The 22,022-nt window shown below is 43.2% G+C and overlaps 1 protein-coding gene across 1 annotated transcript in view; it reads right to left on the bottom strand.

The window, feature by feature from the left end:
* LOC126236380 (uncharacterized transporter slc-17.2-like) overlaps nt 1-22,022 on the bottom strand; it is a 311,147-nt gene that overhangs the window by 63,992 nt on the left and 225,133 nt on the right. The window contains exon 4 of the mRNA XM_049945638.1: nt 8,284-8,368. Within this exon, the coding sequence (XP_049801595.1) occupies nt 8,284-8,368 (85 nt within the window). The remainder of the gene's footprint in view (nt 1-8,283; nt 8,369-22,022) is intronic.

Below are 22,022 nucleotides of genomic sequence, written 5' to 3'. Positions count from 1 at the left end.
CGGTTCAGGTCGGGACTCTGGGCAGACCAGTAAATTTCAGAGGCATTCCCCAAACCATTGCATCAGATGACCTCGGGGTAGAGCAGGATTTATCACTCGTGTTCAGTAATCCACTGTCTAGTTGCGTCGATCTTTACACCACCCAAAGCGTCGCTTAGCATTGGCTTCAGAAATGTATGGCTTATGAGGAGCTGCTTCTAGTGTTCCACATTATCATTACGTCAGCTGGACGACAGGTAGCATTTTGGAACTTACAAGTGATTCGTTCCACTGACTCATGCAATTTTTTACAACCACGGTCCTCACTCCTCGGTGGTCCCTGTCCATCAGTACACGATGTGCGCATGGTCTTGGTTTAGCTATAGTTGTTCCTTGGCGGTTCCGCTTCGCAGTGACTTCACCAACACTCGTCTTGGAGTTTAGATGTCTCTGATCGGTTTGTTTTCTTTAGTGCTAAATGTTGCCGATCATGGAGCTTAGTTTCTACACTTCCCGCGCTTTATTTCTATTTGCTTATCGCCCATAAAATACACCTATCAACTTCGTCATTACCATATTCTGCAGACAAACGTTTGCGGATGTTTAACACAGTTTCTTTTCCGCAAGCAAGAATTCAACTGCAATGCGTTGCTTATACTAGTGTTTTGGGAACACGTCATTTTGCCGGTTCATTATGGCTCTCTCATGTATCGAAATGTTTCGAAACTTCGCAAAAATTTGAATTACTTAAAATGAACTTTTCCTGTATATATTAACGCCCATAAAAACAGTTCGGAGCGTTACTTATTGAACGAAACAGGTAAAATTTCGTTATTAGCTGTCCCTCCTGCTTTTACAGTTTAAATGGCCAACTGTGTGTTCTTGCGACAGATGTTTTTATACTGGACAATAGTATTTGGGATTTACTCGGCCTCGTCTTCAGTTCCATTATTGTGTTCTTTAACTTAGAGACTAGAATATCTCTATGACAGTCGTTCAGATTATTTCCTGATTATGAAGTCAGTTGATTCACATAGATTCAGTCATAGCTAAAACATGTGTCAGACTTCGGTTCACTGTTCGGATATTGAAAAAAAGTGGTTAATTTACAAAGAAAATTGCTTACAAAACACTCGTGTGACATCTCCTACAATACTGCTGAAGTTTGTGTCACCCGTGCCAAACGGGGCTCACAGGAAATATTGAACTTATACAAAGCAGGGCACGATATGAATGGTCACATGTTTGTTCGACAAGAGGGGAAAGCTAAAAAGCCTGAAATAGTAGACGCTTGAAGATAAGACGCTAACCCACCTTCCCGGTAAGACTACTTACGAAGTTTCAAGAGCCAGTATTAAATGTGAGACCTACTGTCAGCTACTCATTGATCCTATAGGAATCGAGAAGCCAATATTAGACTAATTGCAGTACACTTAGAGGAATTTAAGCAGTCATTCTTCTCACGCTCCATAAGCGGGTGGAATGGAAGCAAACCGTAATATCTAGTGCAACAGTAAATATCAACTGCCATGTATATATTACAAGGGAACCTCCCCATCGCACCTCCCTCAGATTTAGTTATAAGTTGGCACAGTGGATAGGCCTTGATAAACTGAACACAGATCAATTGAGAAAACAGGAAGAAGTTGTGTGGAACTGTGAAAAAATAAGCAAAATATACAAACTGAGTAGTTCATGGGGCGGATAGGCAATATCATGGACACTCTGAGCTCAGGAGCGTCGTGGTCCCGTGGTAGCGTGAGCAGCTGCTGAACAAGAGGTCCTTGGTTCAAGTCTTCCCTCGAGTGAAAATTTTCTTTTCTTTATTTTTGCATAGTTATTATCTGTCCGATCGTTCATTGACGTCTTTGTTCACTGTAATAAGTTTAGTGTCCGTGTTTTGCGACCGGGACACTCTGAGCTCAGGAGCGTCGTGGTCCCGTGGTAGCGTGAGCAGCTGCTGAACAAGAGGTCCTTGGTTCAAGTCTTCCCTCGAGTGAAAATTTTATTTTCTTTATTTTTGCATAGTTATTATCTGTCCGTTCGTTCATTGACGTCTTTGTTCACTGTAATAAGTTTAGTGTCCGTGTTTTGCGACCGCGTCGCAAAACCGTGCGATTAGTAGACGAAAGGACGTGCCTGTCCAATGGGAACTGAAAACATTTGATCGCAAGGTCATAGGTCAACCGATTCCTCCACAGGAAAACACGTCTGATATATTCTATACGACACTGGTGACGGCATGTGCGTCACGTGACAGGAATATGTTGTCGACGCACCTAACACTTGGCGATTGGGTAAAAAGATTCTTCTACCTTGCCCGATTTAGGTTTTCTTGTGGATGTGATAATCACTCCGAAAAAAGTGATGAAAACATAAGAGTTTGTCACATAAACTGAAAATAAAAAATTAAACTTTTCACTCGATGGAAGATTTGAACCACGAACCTTTCGTTCGGCAGCTGCTCACGTTACCACGAGACCACGTCGCTCCTGCGTTCCCAGTGTCCTTGAGGTTGCATATCTTCCCATGAACTACTCAGTTTGTATATTTTGCTTATTTTTTCACAGTTCCACACAACTTCTTCCTGTTTTCTCAATTGATCTGTTTTCAGTTTTTCAAGGCCTATCCACTGTGCCAACTTATAACTAAATCTGAGGGGGGTGCGATGGGGAGGTTCCCTTGTTAGTGATTTGTAGAGTACGGATGTAAACGCATATTCGTACTTATTACAACCTTGAGCGCTCTTTATTTCGGATCCTCTTATATTAACTCCAGCATAGAAACGAATCGTAACTTGGAACAATGTATTATTGCTTCACATAACTTTTCTAAATCTGCCCAATTAGTCACATTTTTCGCCTCTAGAGACTGTTTGGGTTTAGAGTATATTGTAAACAGAAATCGCTTTCTAACGTCATATCTGTGCCACGGTGTACCTGTCGAATCAAATCTGTGTAACAGAAACGCACCGCGCTTACAGTGATGAGCCAAAACATTATGACCATCTGCTTAATAGCTTATTTATCCGTCTTTTGAAAGAATACATAATTTATTCTGCGTATCAGGGATCAGCCAGTTTGTTAGTAGGCTGCTGGAGGTATATGGCATTAGATGTCTATGAACAGGTCATGTACTCGTAATTTGCGTAAATAACGGGCCGCTGATTTGCGGTGATGTCGTCCGATATGGGATTCATAGGATTTACATCAGGCGAATTTGGTCCCAGACACATCAACGTGAGTTCACTATAATGCTACTCAAACCACTGTAGCACGGTTCTGGCTCCGAGACACGGACAGTTGTACTGCTGAAAGATGACACCGCCGTCGGGGAAGACATCGAGCATGAGGGGGTGCACGTAGTTTGAAGCTGTCAGCGTGTCTTCGATTACCACCACAGATCCCATGCAGGCGCAGGGGAATGAAACCCGTAGCATAATACTACTCCCATCAGCCTGCGTCCGGGGCGCGCTGCACGTTTCGAGCCGCCTTTCACGTCGATGGCGGCGTTTGTGGAGACGACCATCGACCTAGTGTAGCAAAAATATGGTTCATTCGAAGATCCGACACGTTTCCATTGATCGACGGTCGAATCCCGATGGTCCCGTGCCCACTGCAATCGTAATTAACGGTGTAGTTGGGTCAACATGTGAACACGTAGGGGTGGTATGCTGCGGGGCTTCATGTTCAACAATGTACGATGAACGGTATGTCCGATACACTTGTGCATGCACCAGCATTGTGCTCTTTCGGCAGAGATGGCACAGATCACCATCAATCCTACTTTACAGAGCAGACAAGCCTCCAAATACTTCTGTTGAAAGTCGTGAACGTCCAACCATTTAGGGCCTAGTGATGTTTCTCTGTCCTACCTCCTTCACGTCAGTAGCACGTGAAAATTCGACCAGCTTCGCCGTTTTCGAGGTACTCGTTCACAGACTCTGCGTAATAATCATGTGCCCTCTGTCAAAGTCGCTTATCTCAACGGATTTCCTCATTTGCAGCCCATATCTTCGCTAGGGTGATCCCCTGTCCGTGTCTGCTCCGCTAACATACTTTTGTTACCGTGTCACGTGCTCGCAACGTCACCATGCGTCATCCAACGTCGCAGTGGCAGTGGCCATCATGTTTTGGCTCATTAGTGTATGACGTAAATGCTGTTTTTGATTTTTATATGTGTACTTGGTATTCAAAGAATTTATTTGATGCTTGGTTGGCATTAATAAATCAATACGATCATTTATCTTGTACACATGTACTTCACCTTATTTATTACACAGGGTCCAGTCACACTAATGTGACCATGGCCTGTGTTCGATGTCAACGTGCAATAAGCACTCACAGTCGGCGGGTGGCAGCACAGGTAGTGGACGTTATATAAAGCGTGTCTGGGTATTGAAGGAAAATAATGCAATCGTTGTCCTAATGAGGAAGCAGAGCGATTTATCTGACATGCAAAAGGGCATGAGCATTGCTTTCAGGCCTGGGTGACAGAGTTTCCGAAACAGATAATTTTGTAAACTGTTCGCGTCTGCTGCTGTTAAAGTATACTGTGCATGGCAAAATGCTGCTATCCCAAACTAGCGCGAAGCAACTGTGGTGTACCACGGGCCTTAGATGACAGAAATGAACAACGTCTGTGGACATGTGTGCGGGCGAATATACGTGCGACTGTTGAGTAAACCGAGAGGCTACTACCTATGTCTCCTCAACACCGTTCAGCAAACGTTGCTGCATATGGGCCTCCACAGCAGGCGCCTGGTACACGCATCCATGCTGACTGCTGTTCATAGGCGATGTAGGCTGGAATTTGCAAGACAGTACCACAACTGGACGTCCAATGAGTAGCGACAGGTGGCCTTTTCAAGCGAATCACGTTTTATTCTCCATTGGCGTGTAACGTCTGAAAGCAAACACCCTGCAACAATCGTCGAAAGAGTCCAGGCTGGGAAGAGGGAGCGTTATGGTCTGGGGAACGTTTTCGTAGCATTCTCTGGGCGATCGTCTCATTCTGGAAGGCAGAATGGATCAACATAAGTACGCATCGTTTTTTGGGCCACCATTTCCACTCATACATGCAGTTTGCTTTTACTCGGCACGATGGAATCTACCAGTAGTACAATCCAACATATCATACAGTTTGCAGTGTACGTGCGCGATTCAAAGAGCACCAAGATGAGTTTTTCGTACTCCCCTGCATTTAAAGCCAATTGAGAATCTGTGGGTTCACCTCGATCGAGCTGTTTGCGCCACGGATCCTCAACCGAGAATCCGCGCAGCTGACCGAGGGCGGCACTGGAGTCGGCATCGCTCCATATCCCTGTCGGCACCTTCCAGAACCTCACTGACTCTCGTCCTACGAGCCTCGCAGCGGTCTGCGCTGCAAAATGGGGTTATTCAGGCTTCTGACAGGTGGCCTCATCAATGGGACTGAACTTTGTGTAAAATTATCACACATGTTTCTAAAAGGTTGCATTCCGTCCTTTAGTTTATAATATAAGGACGAATAAAATTTACCCTGAAAGAATGGTCATTATTTCGGGATATAACATTATCGATAATTTCAAGCAAAAATCTTAGTATAGACATATGCCCTGTTCCAGATGCTTTCCGAGCTAGAACATGTCTAATGCACCTTGTTATTTATTTTATGCATTATTCAGTACACTGTCAGGATTCCACACGTACATATCTACAGCAATTAGAATGCATTACACCATGCGTTTTATAAAGTACCAATGTGTTGAATACTCTGGTAAATACTCTACGATCAGGAATCTGACGTGTTGGAAATTGCCGACGGTATTCTTCGACAGAAGGAGGAGCAGCAAGACCAGCAGCAAACATATACATTTTTTTTTATCTGCGTATTCGTCGTTAATTTAGATGTGTACAAACACAATTAACCAATGCTTCTCTCTGATAGAATCCCATCGCAATACTTCACTCACAACACTCCATGGACCACAGCGCGTTCAACGGGCTAGTTTAGTGACAGAAAGAAATACCAAGCAAAGGGGTTCAAAGCAGCAAGGTATTTTGGGCTAGAACAAAACTTCAAAGAGATTTGGTGAGGAAAGCACATACATGCACGCCACTACCACAAAAAAAAGTACATTAAAGGTTTTATATCTCGGATACAATTCAGTATAGGAGGTATGTCCATATGAAGTTTTTGCTTCAAATAAGCGTTCCTGTCACATCGCTGAATAATGACCATACCTTTTGGGACGCCCTGTATCCTTATTTCTTGATGAAAATGCATAAGAAGAAATAAGCATTCTTTGTGAGAACAGATCAAGATGTTATAGTAATTATTTTCAAACCAACTTTTGCAGCATCTAAAATTACTGAGACATTCGAGATATTAAGTGACAGATGGGATGGAATGGTGAGGTCAACACAAAAGCCAGTTCCCGGGTGAAGAAAATCTGCGAGCCGGCTTGGTATCAACCCCGGGACCTCGTGATCTAGAGGCGGTCACTCCCACCGCTAGACCACGAGCTGCGGGCAAATTGTCCTGTGAAAGAATGTAACGTTCATTCAATTATCCCAATAACTTTTCATAAATTTAAATAGTTAAAATCGTTGTAGAATGCTGCCTATTTTATGATGACATCTTTTCATTTTCTTTCTTTTTCTGTTGATTCATAATATTTACACCTTTACTGCATTTATTTCCAACCTATTGGTATTACGTGCACTCATAAAACCCTAATTCATCACACCGTGACAACGGTAATGCTGTTAACGTCTTCACACTAGCCACATCAATAATTAACATGTTTTTGCACTCTCTCTTCGTAGTGTATCTCCGAACTTAATTTATTTCGCACAAAATCGAATCCCATCACAAACCCTAAAAGCCTATCCTGGCATCCTGCTGTGCGCAGCATACATGACCAGCTTTGGATGTGCCATAATTTCCTTCCACATCCGGATCTATTTCCTGTTTCCCAACAATAAAAGTTGGTCTTACGTTATCCCTTCCATCAGCTATTGCTGACAGTCGTGTTTCTTTTAAGAAATTAGCAACAACGCTCTAATTCAAATCCCCCAGCATCCTTCTAATCACAGTTTTTTTATGGTATTCAGGCCGATAAAAATCGGTCATTCCTTCACTTTAAATTTTTTTTCTGCATGTTCGCAATAGTGCATTATGACCATCACACAACAGCGGGATTAGTGGCTACGATAACGTACATATATCTTTCGACACTGGAAAACTGTGTATCTATTTATCGATTTGCGTTTGCGAGAAGGAGGTAAAAGGGACCTTTAGCACACATTTGAGGGGTATGTGAGTTGAGACTGGCCCTAGGCGTTTTAAGTCTGTATGTTTTGAACGATGGATTTGGAATGAGAACCCATAGACGAGTTTGCGTAGTGTGTGCTTGTATGATTGTTGTAGGTTAAGGTCTTTAGAACGTGATATACTTCGAATCATCATTTGGAGGAATTAAGATCGTGTTGCTAATGACAAAACAAGGCTACTCTTGGCATTTCAGTAATTATTTATGACTACATATGTGGATTGGTTACTGGTTTCCATACCTGTTGATCACCACGTAACGGAGTCCACACGACCACGGCAGGCTTAAAAAAAAGCCGATTAAACAGAATTAACAAGAAGAGGTACCGTCATATCGAAAGTATGGAGTATCACTACATTTTTATTTTACGTCAGTTAACCTAATAATACAATACTGAATCCTGGCGGTCTAGCGCAGTCAAACTGGTTGAAAAGTAAAGAATGTGAAGAAGAAGAAGAAGATGATGATGATGATTGTGGTGTCACCGCTAGACACCACACTTGCTAGGTGGTAGCTTTAAATCGGCCGCGGTCCATTAGTACATGTCGGACCCGCGTGTCGCCACTGTCAGGATCGCAGACCGAGCGCCACCACAAGGCAGGTCTCGAGAGACGTACTAGCACTCGCCCCAGTTGTACGACGACATTGCTAGCGACTACACTGATCGAAGCCTTTCTCTCATTTGCCGAGAGACAGTTAGAATAGCCTTCAGCTAATGGCTACGACCTAGCAAGGCGCCATTTGTACCATTGCATGTATCTCAAGATAGTCTCACTTGTATCATCAAGAATGCTGTATACCAAAGGACGATATAAAAGTTAAGTGTTCTAGTAGCTACGTTCTTTTCTTTATCACATTCATTACGAATCCTGTTCCAGACTTCGCGCCAGTCGGCGTGTGTGTACGTGTGCCCTTTCGGCTACCCGTCACTGTGGACTGGCTGCCTCAACAGTCCACTACAATGATGATGATGACGACGGTGCGCGTACCTGTGTATGCTGTGACGAAAGTGCTGCGCTCTGCGGGCGGGATCCACGCAGCGATGATGTTGTGCATGGCGGGCCACACCAGCCCCTGCGAACAATACGAGCAAGTCAGGGAGTTGGCAGATAGTAGTGTTGGATAGACTCAGTCATAGAGGTGCTAGGACGTAGTACAACGAAAGACGAGAAAGTGACTTTACCAACAGTTAATGCGAATACAGTAGCTACCAAAAGAGATCTTGATCAGACTTTTCTTCTGTCTGTGAAATGATATGTGTTCTACGGTTTTTTGCTTCAATGAATGCCAATACACGAATAAGTGACATGTGGATATTTTAACATAATTGGTCATTGGTGTTGAGAATTTAAGAAAGGTAGACAAATGTTTCTGCTAAGAAATTAGCAGACAAAAAATAATTATTGTGTCCTGCGGACATACACAATGATCGGTGACAAAAGTCATGGATAAGAACTCGGTCCTGTGGTGGGGAAGAATGTCGGCGCTTCAACGACTGTTTCTGTCAGCTGGATGGACTCTGTAGCCGAGGTCGGTAACGCACCCTTTGCGGTGGCTAAATGGCTCTGAGCACTATGGGACTTAACATCTGTGGTCATCAGTCCACTTGAACTTAGAACTACTTAAACCTAACTAACCTAAGGACATCACACACATCCATGCCCGAGGCAGGATTCGAACCTGCGACCGTAGCGGTCACGCGGTTCCAGACTGAAGCGCCTAGAACCGCCTGGCCACACCGGCCGGCGTCTTTGCGGTGGCACTTGACTTGGAGGCAGCCGGTACGATTTCTGGTGACATTTTCAGTGCTAGCAGTGGTGAGGCGGTGGTGTGAAATTCCTGATCACCAATCTTTGTGCCAATGTCCTGGATTAAACTGCAGACCTCCCCGCAGTGTCTTACGAAGTGAGCGCATGTGACACTGTTGATGATGATCCGTACCTCGGATGGGGCATTTAAGCTCCGCAGTCTCCTTGGCGCTATTCGACAGGGGCAGGCTATGTTCTGTGATGGGGTTTCACCCTCTCTCTTCTCCCATCGTTTTCAGAACGTGAAGTTACATTATACGCACATCCATTGCAGTCAACTACATAAGATAAACATCTAACACACCTGTAACATAACCGCAAGGAAAGAGGCCAGTGTGCACGGAGGAAGAACAGCCTTTCCGACAGGGGCTGAATGTAACCCGTGGATATCCCATCCAAAAATGCCATACGATATTTTCATGTGGGTAGAGTAATGTTCGATGATTGGGCAGGCCATCCATATTTGTTCCACATGAAACTACCTATCAAGATGTGTGTTATATCGGTAATAACTGCTGCACAACGTGAACATCTGGACTGCACGCTGGGATCTTCCCAGGTCGATTACCTCTGTCCCTACTGGAACGCTATTAAGTACTGTTCCCCCTATTTCTCATCAGTGTCACCATTTGCAACCTATCATACTGTGTGCATCTGTATATTTGTTAACAAATACACATTTTGTCTAGAAGTCACACCCTTTGCCTACATGCGGAGGTATTCTCCCTGCCATTAAATTACTTCCAGTGAAAAATTCAAATTTGTTTTCTCCTTGTCTCTTCGCAAATAAATTTCAACGCGTTCTCTCTTTCTATGTGTATAAAATTTTCAAGTGACAGTATTTCAAGAAACTGATATTAAACTAACAGTTCCCGACTCGCCTCTCTGAAAGAACGCCGTTTTATATCACGAGTGACAGAGAGAGAGAAAAAAAAAAGAGTTGAAGTGTAAGAATCTCTTCATTTTTTTTACGTATACAGAGAAAAAAATTATGTGTCCGTGGGAACAGACGGTCACTAAAGTTGCGTAATTATTGGTACAAGAAACAAGCAATGTGCGTTAAGATATTTCGGTGCACTGATAAGACTACGCTGGAGCTTGGTCACAGAATAAGGTGTAGCCAAAACCCAGCCGGGTGGAAGCATACGTGGTTGTCAACAAGACTGGTGGAGTAACTTCGTAGACAGTACACATTCGTAGCCCAAGCCACGCAGTAGGCCATAGAAAATTATACAACCGATTGCCGAAATCTGACTGCGATGCATGTTGCGTGCGATGGGAAATTTCTCACGCCAATCTATGCCGATGTGCATCCGCATCGCTGTTAATATTCAAGTGTAAAATAGAAACCAAACTGCAATTTTAATTTTCTGTAGAGAAGTGAGACTGTCCTTGCAGGTGGGCAAAAATACTGCTGAGTAACCAAAATCGTCGCTTTATAACTGTTTATGTAGATCTACTAAACTATGTAACTGCTTTACCAAATGTACAATTGCTCAAGAGCTCAGGAGGATGATGTTCTAGTTTTTTGTCGATATGCATTGGGAGCAGTATTCTGAACTTGGAGGGCACATCTCATTGTGTCGGTGCAGTCGACGCTTGATTGAAGCATTATGACGGCAGCAGTGTATGTACGATTGCATTACAAGAAAGATAAAGTGTGTGACTATGTTCGTACCACGCATTATCTCTAAGGTATTTGAAACACTGTGTTTCAATATGATTATAAGCAAACTACATAATCAGTTATAATTGAAACTATTCCAAAAACGTTGAAAAATAATACTTGTCGCCACTCAGAGGATGGAATACACTGCCTGACAGAACAAGTGAAGCACCCAGAAGGTACTGTCGGATGTAAAGGTAACTTCGTACACACCACCGGCGGGTATGTAAATCAATAGAGTTGCAGTTCTCTGTGACCGGTAGAACAGCCACCAGACTTGCTGGGTGTTGTGTTGAGCATTGCTGTTAGGCCTGGTACGGTATATAAGCGGCGCGAAGAGCGTCAGATGTTGAGTGATCGCCATGAAGGACACGGAGATTCCACGCACTCGTGTGAGACATCGTTGTCAGCACCCCGTAGAGTTTGAAAGTAGCACCAGTGCTGGTCTGCATATGATCGGCTGGTCGACTAGTGGAACTGGCAGATTTGTGGGGCATTTGGATGTGGCAGTGGCCCGATGATGGACAGCAAGGAAACTTGAGGGCAAGCATAGTCGTTAAGGTTCCGGTCGACTAAGTATGACCACCACAAGGAAGGCTCACCATACTTTGCACCATCCACATCATAAGCTCTTCACATCTACGCCTGCCATCGGAGAGCAAATAATGGACGCCTTGCAACGTTCTGTGCCATACCACGCCATTGGTCAGAAGAGATCATCAGCAGGCAGAGTATAGAATTAGAGCTGCTGTTAACACAAAGGGCTGCGTCTGGAGTGGTGCCATCACCGTAAAGCATGGACTTCTGATGAATAACGTCGCATCGTGTTCAGCGACGAATCGCGCTTCTGCACTACCCCGGGTGATCATCGTCAGCGAGTATGGCGGCGAGCTATGGACAGATCCCATTCTTCCAAGATCTGCGCACCTGTCCCTGACAGAACACGTGTGGGGCCAATGCGGATGTCATTCTCGTCCCAGTGCCACTGTCGAGGATACCGAGGACAAGTTACAACAGTTCTGGGCCAGGTTGCCTCAGTAGAGAATATGGCGGCTTTAAGACACCCTACCCATCAGACTTCAAGAAGAATATAATAATTCCAATCCCAAAGAAAGCAGGTGTTGACAGATGTGAAAATTACCGAACTATCAGTTAAATAAGTCACGGCTGCAAAATACTCACACGAATTCTTTACAGACGAATGGAAAAACTGGTAGAAGCTGACACTGGGGAAGATAAGTTTAGATTCCGTAGAAATGTTGGAACACGTGAGGCAATACTGACCCTACGACTTATCTTAGAAAATAGATTAAGTAAAGGCAAACCTACGTTTCTAGCATTTGTAGACTTACAGAAAGGTTTTGACAATTTTGACTAAAATACTGTCTTTCAAATTCTGAAGGTGACAGGGGTCAAATACAGGGAGCGAAAGGTTGTTTACAATTTGTACAGAAACCATATGGCAATTATAAGAGTAGAGGGGCATGAAAGGGAAGCAGTGGTTGGGAAGGGAGTGAGACAGGGTTGTAGCCTCTCCCTGATGTTATTCAATCTGTATATTGAGCAACCAGTAAAGGAAACAAAAGAAAAATTTGGAGTAGGCATGTAAGAATGCTGAAGATTAGATGGGCAGATCACATAACTATTGAGGAGGTATTGAATAGAATTGGGGAGAAGAGGAGCTTGTGGCACAACTTGACTAGAAGAAGGGATCGGTTGGTAAGACATGTTCTGAGGCATCAAGGGATCACCAATTTAGTATTGGAGGGCTGCGTGGAGGGTAAAAATTGTGGAGGGAGACCAAGAAATGAATACACTAAGCAGATTCAGAAGGATGTAGGTTGCAGTAGGTACTGGGAGATGAAGAAGCTTGCACAGGATAGGGTAGCATGGAGAGCTGCATCAAACCAGTCTCCGGACTGAAGACCACAACAACAAACCCATCCGAAACAGTGAATGCTTTCAGGGCAGAGGCCGTGAACGTCAAATTGATGTGTGGGCTCACACTGCCAAGTTTTTTGTAAATTTGACTCGAATTTTTTAATCACTGCAATGCCATCACATATCTTCTGAACTCACCAACATTCATTTCGTTTCCTCCTGTCCTTTCGGATCCTTCATTTTTTTAGTCAGAACACTAGATATATCACTCTACACCAAGCGTACTTTTCGATAAGCAGTAAATATTCGTTGTGTGTATAAGCTTACTAACAAGATTTGTGGAGAGTGTGTTAAGCATCGGTATAAAAACAAAAATCAGACATTAACGTCCCGTCAACGACTAGTTCTTAATAGACGTTCACAATCGTTGAAAGTTAAGTATGAGGAATATCATATTTAAGGGAATCGTCCCAGCATTATCCTTGATCAACTGAGGGAAACCGTAAAAACTTCACTCTCGGTCGCCGGTTGACATTTGAACCTCAGTCATTCTGAATGTGAATCCAGCGTCCTTAGCAAAGTACGATCTTGCATGAATTACACCTGACATATAGCGTGTGGACAAAAATTTGGAAACACCGAAAACCGGTGTAGGAGACAGGAGGAGATGTGACAGTATATCCCCGTCTCAAAAAACCAGTCTAGAACGATACGAGCTGTGTGAAAAGGGGCCCTGTCGTCTTGGAACACATAATCATCATTGTGGAACAAACATTGTCAAAATAGTCACATAACCTTTGCAGAGTAACAAAAGGAGACATGGCTGCAACCCTCGCCTTGCTTCACTGTTGCGGCGTTAACTCGGCCAGAAATTGGAAACAATGTGAAACAAAACTCAGCCGTTGCTCCATAGTCCAGGTTCAGGGGCTTTGGCACCTCATTATCCGGTACGGGTATTTGCATCACTGGCGAGTTATTTTTGAATTCCACCTCGCCCTACAGCTTCCTGCTTATGGAGCTCCTTTGTGTTGTTTTTTGGTGCTCACACGGCTCGCGAGTTCGACACTCGGCTCTGCAGTAGTTTTTCAGCTGTGTGTCTCTTAGTTTTCGTCACAATCCTCTTCAGCGACCGTCTGCCACGATCGCTCAACACACACTTTCGTCTGCAGTCTGACTTAGCGGATGATGTTTTTCTGCTTTCCCTGCATGCTGTATACGTCTTCAATACGGTGCCTCTTGTTACTCCAAACACTTCGGCTACCTTGGTTACGTATGCACCCACCAAACGAGCACAAAAAATTTCGCCATTTTCGAATTCACTTTGCTCTGACATAATGCAGTCACAACTAGACAGAACACTGTTATGACCACGACTGACACTTCCAACGGATTGAGAGTATTTCATAGGTGCCGTTCGTGGTCAAAGGCAGCGCAACCCGTTGGCGTGGCTAGCATCTGCATTTGTGTTCAAACAAGCATTCTGGCAACGTTTACATATTTTCGACGTGCCCTTGTACACCGTGACGTTCACTGGACAATGAAAAGTTGACTAATAAGTTTACCAGTCGCATCAGTTCTTATGGATATATACGGTGGAAGTGGATTGTGACTGAACCATAGTGATCAGTAGCCCCCTATTACCACTTTCCCCCATTAAAGATCAGAGCCTATGGCAAAATAGAAAGTGCGTTATAGAACTGAGATCAAGATCAACGAAACCAAAAATATTGATGCATGAAGACCACCATAATTTTTTTACATTACATAACATGAGTTATGGCAAAGCTATACAGCATTACATAACATGAATTATGTCAGAGATATATATTTTACTCAGTTCTAGCACTATAGGTCGTGAAGTTTTCAGATATTATTGTAGTACAGTCATATTCCAACAGGCTGATTTACCCTTCAGAATAGAGAACGAAAATAATGATACAAAAATGAAAAGAAGAGAAGATACAAACAGAGTTTTCGCCGCAACTGATGCACTTAAATAATCCACTGTACTCTCAGAGATTTTTCTAATAACACGGTGAATTGGTTGCGTATCTAAAGTAAGACCTTCTGTACCCCACAGTCAGTTCACCTCTCAATGATAGGGTAGTTCACCAGAAACGACACATGTTTCGGATTCCACGTTAAACTGTAGGTCCGCTTTCCTCGACAGGATTACTAGTGTATGATAGGGGCACGCAAGTCGCTGAAGTGGCGTTCAGTTGAAAGACTTTCGCCAAAGTAAATCGCTTTCCTTACGACGGAGAGCTAGGGAAATTACAGAATTCAAGTAGTACTCTGTGTAAGCAGCAAATCAGATATAGGAGTGTTTTTAACGTTTCTGTAGTAATGTCACTAAATCATTCACTGCTGAGTGGAGTTTGTTAGTGTTTAACGCATCCCAAGCTGTATTAGCTTTCTGACAGGAGTGATTCCGTAATTTTGACTCACAGGTATATCAGAACTACTCTGGTATTTTTTTGATCAGTAAAAATTTGGAGGGTGAAAATGTTACTGGAGGTGTTGACTGCAGTGGCTACAAGAAGCACAGACATATCTACGTAGTAAATCGTCACTCTTTCCAGCTGTTAACTGCCGGCCATAGTAACGGAAGTTACAAAACTAACTCTCCACTCTCTCCCAAACAAACAAAGTAACAGTTAAAAGCTTCACTAAATTTAGAGGCATGCAGTGGTGGTAAACCGATACAGCTCGCGTAAGGGCACATTCTGATAAAGTTATTAAAAGCAAGTAATTTAGCGCGACAGAAGTCTTAAACACGCAATAACAAGTACTGCACAATGGTTGTCCAGCACCAACAGACTGTTGCATATGTATTCCGTACTGAAGAATTAGACCAAGGATTGTGTCATAGCCAGAGTTTGCAACGTAGATATCGAATACGCCGGGACTGAGTAGCGCCAGCAATGGCCGGTCGCCAAAGGTGAAACTGCAAACTTCCTGAGATTACCGTATAGGACAACTAGGGACGAGGTAGTCGGATATGCTCCAAGGCGAACAATGTCCCTCCAGATTGGACCAGTAAACCTGAGAGCAAAATATAGGAACCACAATCTCTGCTACAAGGCCAACATGGAAGGCAAGATAACAAACAACCCGATCCATAACAAAAAGGTAGTCCATAATAATATTATAAATGTGAAAGTAACACTGTCTGTTACGCTTTCACGACTAAACCGCTGAACCGATTTTGATAAAATCTAGCATAGAGATAGCTTGAGCGCTGAAGAAGGGCATAGGCTATTTTGGAAAGTGAGTAGTACAACATATTTATTGATTTTAAAAACATAACGCGAAATATGGAACATTAATTACTCTTTGAAAAAGCTATTTATTCTTTGACTTTCGAACTTTATCATATTTGTGAAAATGCTTTTATTTTTGATATGTTCATCGTAATGAATATAGTCCTCTTCGTGTTTAATCCATACGTGCATACTAACATCAGTCATACATCCATTACATTTTAGCCGCTGGACGTCATGAGTCTGTTGTAATATCTTTGTTGGTTCCAATCCGCGTGAACCGCTCGTGGTCATGTGGTTAGCGCTACTGATACATGATCTTTGGTTCTTGCGTTCAGTTCCCCCCCTCCCCCCCCCCCCCAGTCGTCTTTTCTTTCTGCTTGCGTCTGGATATGTGCACTGTCCTCTTCATCATTTTATCATCATCAAAACGCAGGTCACCGAAATGGCATCAAATAAAAAGACTTGCACCATCAGGTTCCCGAACATCCCAGCCGGGGTCTTTCAGACAATAAAGCCACAGGCACATATCATTTCATTTTACTGATAAGCGAGCGCAGCCGTGGGTAACAGCGAGAATACAATGCTTATACAATCCTCAACGTGTTTAGTCCATGCCAATCCATACTAATATTATAATTCTGTCTGTGACGTATTCACGACTAAACCGCTGAACCGATATCTATGAAATTTGGCGTGAAATACCTTGAACTCTGATGAACAAGGTAGGCTACGTTACAAAGTGTATAGTACAAGATATTTATTGATTACGTAAATTAAGGAAAAATATTTACTCACTGAAAAAGCTATTTACTCTTTCAGTTATGAACTTTATAGTATTTCTGAAAATGCTTTTATTGATTGATATGCTCTACGTAATATGATTCAACGTAATCAATATAATGGTCATTCAATTCTCAACGAGTTTAATTCATACTTCCATATTAATATCAGATTTATCGTCCACCTCCGTAGCGTAGCGGTAGCGTTACAACCTACTACGCAGGGGGCCCGGGTTCGATTCCCGGCATGGGAATGGGTATTGTGTGTCCTTCATCATCATTGACTCGCAAGTCGCCGAATTGGCGCCAACTACAGAGGACTTGCAATACGGCGCCCGAACTCCCCGAATGGGGCCTCCCGGCCAACAATGCCATACGATCATTTCATTTTTTATCAGAATTATCAACTGCGAAAGTAACTCACGCTGTCACGTTTTGAAGACTCCACCACTGAACCGATTCCAATGCTATTTGGTATGGAGATAGCTTGAGCTCTGAGGAAGATCATAAACTTCTTCGGAAAGTTGTATCTTTTTGAGTATTATTAACATTTTTAGATATGGTGTACGTGACTGGCATGCAGACTACGCTGAACCAATGGTCGGCGAATCTTGTGTCTATAGACAACTCCGTGACAGTGCAAATCCAATGTTATTGCGAACGACATTCATGATGTTGAGTCTCTACACCACCTGGCATAGCTGGAGAATTTGAGATACAACAATTGCATCAGACGGTAAGCACGATAACCATATTTAAAGCTATTACTACAAGCCCCGTAAATATACGCTATGTGAGCAAACGTATGCGGACACCCCCAAAAACATATTAGGTGCATTGTGCTGCCACCTACTTCCAGGTACTCCATATCATCGACCTCAGTGGTCATTAGACTTTGTAAGAGAGCAAAATGGGGCGTTCCGCGGAACTCACGGACTTTGAACGTGGTCAGGTGTGTCATAGGTCTGTATGCGAGATTTCCACACTCCTAAACATCCCTAGCTCTACTGTTTCCAATATGATATTGAAGTGGAAATGTGAAGGGGCACGTACATCACAAAAGCGTACAGACCGACCTCGTGTGTTGGATGACAGAGACCGCCAGACCATCACACAGGGATTCCAAACTGCATCAGGATCCACTACAAGTACTATGATAGGCGGAAGGTGAGAAAACTTGGATTTCATGATCGAGCGGCTGCTCGTAAGCCACACATCACGCCGGTAAATGCCAAACGACGCCTCGCTTGGTGTAAGGAGCGTGAACATTGGACAACTGAACAGTGGAAAAACACGTGTGGAGTGATGAATCACGGAACACAATGTGGCGATCCGATGACAGGGTGTCGGTATGTCGAATGCTCGGTGAACGTCATCTGCCAGCGTGTGTTGTGCCAACAGTAAAATTCGGAGGCGATGGTGTTATGGTGTGGTCGTTTTTTTCATGGAGGGGGCTTGCATCCCTTGTTGTTTTGCGTGGCATTGTCATAGGACAGGCCTATATTGATGTTTTAAGCACCTTCTTGCTTCCCACTTTTGAAGAGCAATTCGGGGATGGCAATTACATCTTTCAACACGATCGAGCACCTGTTCATAATGCACGGCCTGTGGCGGAGCGGTTACACGAGAATAACATCCCTGTAATGGACTGTCCAGCACAGAGTCCTGACCTGAATCCTATAGAACACCTTTGGGATGTTTCGGAACTCCGACTTCGTGCCAGCCCTCACTGATCGACATCGATACCTCTCCTCAGTGCAGCACTCCATGAAGAATGGGCTCCTATTCCGCAAGAAACCTTCCAGCACTTGACTGAACGTATGCCTGCGAGAGTGGAAGCTGTCATCAAGGCTAAGGGTGGGCCATCACCGTATTGAATTCCAGCATTACCAATTGGAGGTCACCACGAACTTGTAAGTCATTTTCAGCCAGGTGTCCGGATATTTTTGGTCACGTAGTGTAAGTCTGTTTAAGAATATACTTCAGCTGCGCAAGTTACTCGAATCCAAAAACCTCAAAGCAGTCTCATGTCCGCCGGAATCTGGACGCAGAACTTTAGGCAGCATTAAGAGCTACAGAACATTAAAACAGTCAGAAGCCAGTCGCATTTTAGACACTGAGCATCAAGTGTGTCTTACAGTTTCCAAGACGCCCGAATACTCACAACGATGACGTGTTTTAGAGAGGCTGCACGACAAACTGACAGTCGTACATTTACATGTGGAACGTGGGAGGCTTTTGGTGAGGCTGCATGTCATTATGATCTATTAACTGACTATGTTAATCGTAAATCATAGGGGGATGGATCAAAAAATGTAGGCACGATAACGCAATAAAATGATAGAGAGAAACGGTTGGTATGGGTTGCTTTGGTAGCAGAATCTCACATCCATTACTAGGTGAGCCAGATAAACCCCTAAAAACTTTACTTATGCATGAATGTAATGAATCTAGGCGTTTTTTAAACTGAATCAGAAAATATAATGCATGCTTTCAGATTCGACATAAATCAAAATAACTGAAACACCTTCATTGTGTACTTACATACCGGCGGTGAATATATTTTTTCTTTTTTTTACATATGTCTCTTCACCACACTTCATGAAACTACACCTTCACTCATCATATCAAAACTACTGACATGCAAGCGAAGCAGCGTGTAGCAGCTACTAAACAATAAAATACATAGTAACAGCCAGAACAGCCGCCCAAAACACCACTGAACTCTTCCCACAGTTGGCCCCTACTATGTTCCCATTCACAGATGACGACACCCCCACCCTCCCCACGTCTACAGGAGGACATATTCAGTAAGTCTTGGCATAAGCACACTTACAATAAAATTTATAAATATTGTCAATAATACATAAATGCTATGAAAACTAGTACAATATACCACACCTCGACGAAAGTGTGCAGTAAATACATGGTATCACACACACACCTAGAATAAATTTTACAAAAACTGGCCATAACATTTAAGTAGATAAAAGCTCTGAAAAACCAATGTTGATATTCCACAGCAAAATTAGTTCTATTAAGACACGTTATGCAAGGAAGCCAATAACACAGCACACAGCGAACAACTTCAAAACCCAGAAAAAATGATAATGGTAGATATAAGGATACATAGAAAAATAGGGAAATCAAAAGCAGTGTACCATAACACATAAAATATCTAAAAATAAAGACAAATTAGTATATAGGAATGTATTAGTGTAGGAAATCTTAACAAGTTTTAAAAACGCAAACGACTGCACAAAAGGAGTTGAAATTCGTATAATTTTATAAGTAGTTTCATTGCAGCAAAACACAAATTTATGAATTTTAATAGCGTGAAAAAAGAACTGTTACTTGAAAAAATAAAACAGCATAAAAATAACTGTAAACCCTATGGCTGAAAAGAGCATGAAGGAACTCTCGAACAGCCCGCCCTCTTTCTTAAGAGGAAGGAATAAAAAATAATGAAAAGAATAGAAAAAATAAAAAGATAAACAAATAAATTTTTCTTGTCACTCTGAACTTAATCAGAACTTTAACCTCTAGCTGAAATAGTGTTGCTTCATCTGATTTTAGGATCATGAGATCAATTTACAATCCGAAGTTAGATAGATGAGACAATAGTTTGTAGAGATTTTTGTCATAACCCTCTCGACTTAAATGGGTCAGCGCAGTCTCATTGTAGTTACCTAACCAAATTCTTTCCGTAGAGAGCACAAAATATGATGATTTAACAGCGACCTAGATAACTACCTTGCAAAGCTATACAGGGTGTTACAAAAAAGGTAAGGCCAAACTTTCAGAAAACATTCCTCACACACAAATAAAGAAAAGATGTTATGTGGACATGTGTCCGGAAACGCTTAATTTCCATGTTAGAGCTCATTTTAGTTTCGTCAGTATGTGCTGTACTTCCTCGCTTCACCGCCAGTTGGCCCAATTGAAGGAAGGTAATGTTGACTTCGGTGCTTGTGTTGACATGCGACTCATTGCTCTACAGTACTAGCATCAAGCACATCAGTACGTAGCATCAACAGGTTAGTGTTCATCACGAACGTGGTTTTGTGGTCAGTGCAATGTTTACAAATGCGGAGTTGGCAGATGCTCATTTGATGTATGGATTAGCACGAGGCAATAGCCGTGGCGCGGTACGTTTGTATCGAGACAGATTGGCAGAACGAAGGTGTCCCGACAGGAAGACGTTCGAAGCAATTGATCGGCGTCTTAGGGAGCACGGAACATTCCAGCCTATGACTCGCGACTGGGGAAGACCTAGAACGACGAGGTCACCTGCAATGGACGAGGCAATTCTTCGTGCAGTTGACGATAACCCTAATGTCGCCGTCAGAGAAGTTGCTGCTGTACAAGGTAACGTTGACCACGTCACTGTATGGAGAGTGCTACGGGAGAACCAGTTGTTTCCGTACCATGTACAGCGTGTGCAGGCACTATCAGCAGCTGATTGGCCTCTACGGGTACACTTCTGCGAGTGGCTCATCCAACAATGTGTCAATCCTAATTTCAGTGCAAATGTTCTCTTTACGAATGAGGCTTCATTCCAACGTGATCAAATTGTAAATTTTCACAATCAACATGCGTGGGCTGACGAGAATCCGCACGCAATTGTGCAATCACGTCATCAACACAGAGTTTCTGTGAACGTTTGGGCAGGCATTGTTGGTGGTGTCTTGATTGGGCCCCATGTTCTTCCACCTACGCTCAATGGAGCACGTTATCATGATTTCATACGGGATACTCTAAGTGGGCTGCTAGAACATGTGCCTTTATAAGTACGACACAACATTTGGTTCATGCACGATGGAGCTCCTGCACATTTCAGACGAAGTGTTCGTACGGTTCTCAACAACAGATTCGGTGACCGATGGATTGGTAGAGGCGGACCAATTTCATGGCCTCCACGCTCTCCTGACCTCAACCCTCTAGACTTTCATTTTTGGGGGCATTTGAAAGCTCTTGTCTACGCAACCCCGGTACCAAATGTAGAGACTCTTCGTGCTCGTATTGTGGACGGCTGTGATACAATACGCCGTTCTCCAGGGCTGCATCAGCGCATCAGGCATTCCATGCGACGGAGGGTGGATGCATGTATCCTCGCTAACGAAGGACATTTTGAACATTTCCTGTAACAAAGTGTTTGAAGTCACGCTGGTACGTTCTGTTATTGTGTGTTTCCATTCCATGATTAATGTGATTTGAAGATAAGTAATAAAATGAGCTCTAACGTGGAAAGTAAGCGTTTCAGGAGACATGTCCACATAACATATTTTCTTTCTTTGTGTATGAGGAATGTTTCCTGAAAGTTTGGAC

This window comes from Schistocerca nitens, chromosome 2 (genome assembly GCF_023898315.1).
Source record: "Schistocerca nitens isolate TAMUIC-IGC-003100 chromosome 2, iqSchNite1.1, whole genome shotgun sequence".
Taxonomy (NCBI): domain Eukaryota; kingdom Metazoa; phylum Arthropoda; class Insecta; order Orthoptera; family Acrididae; genus Schistocerca; species Schistocerca nitens.
This window is presented reverse-complemented; position numbering and strand designations above follow the sequence as displayed.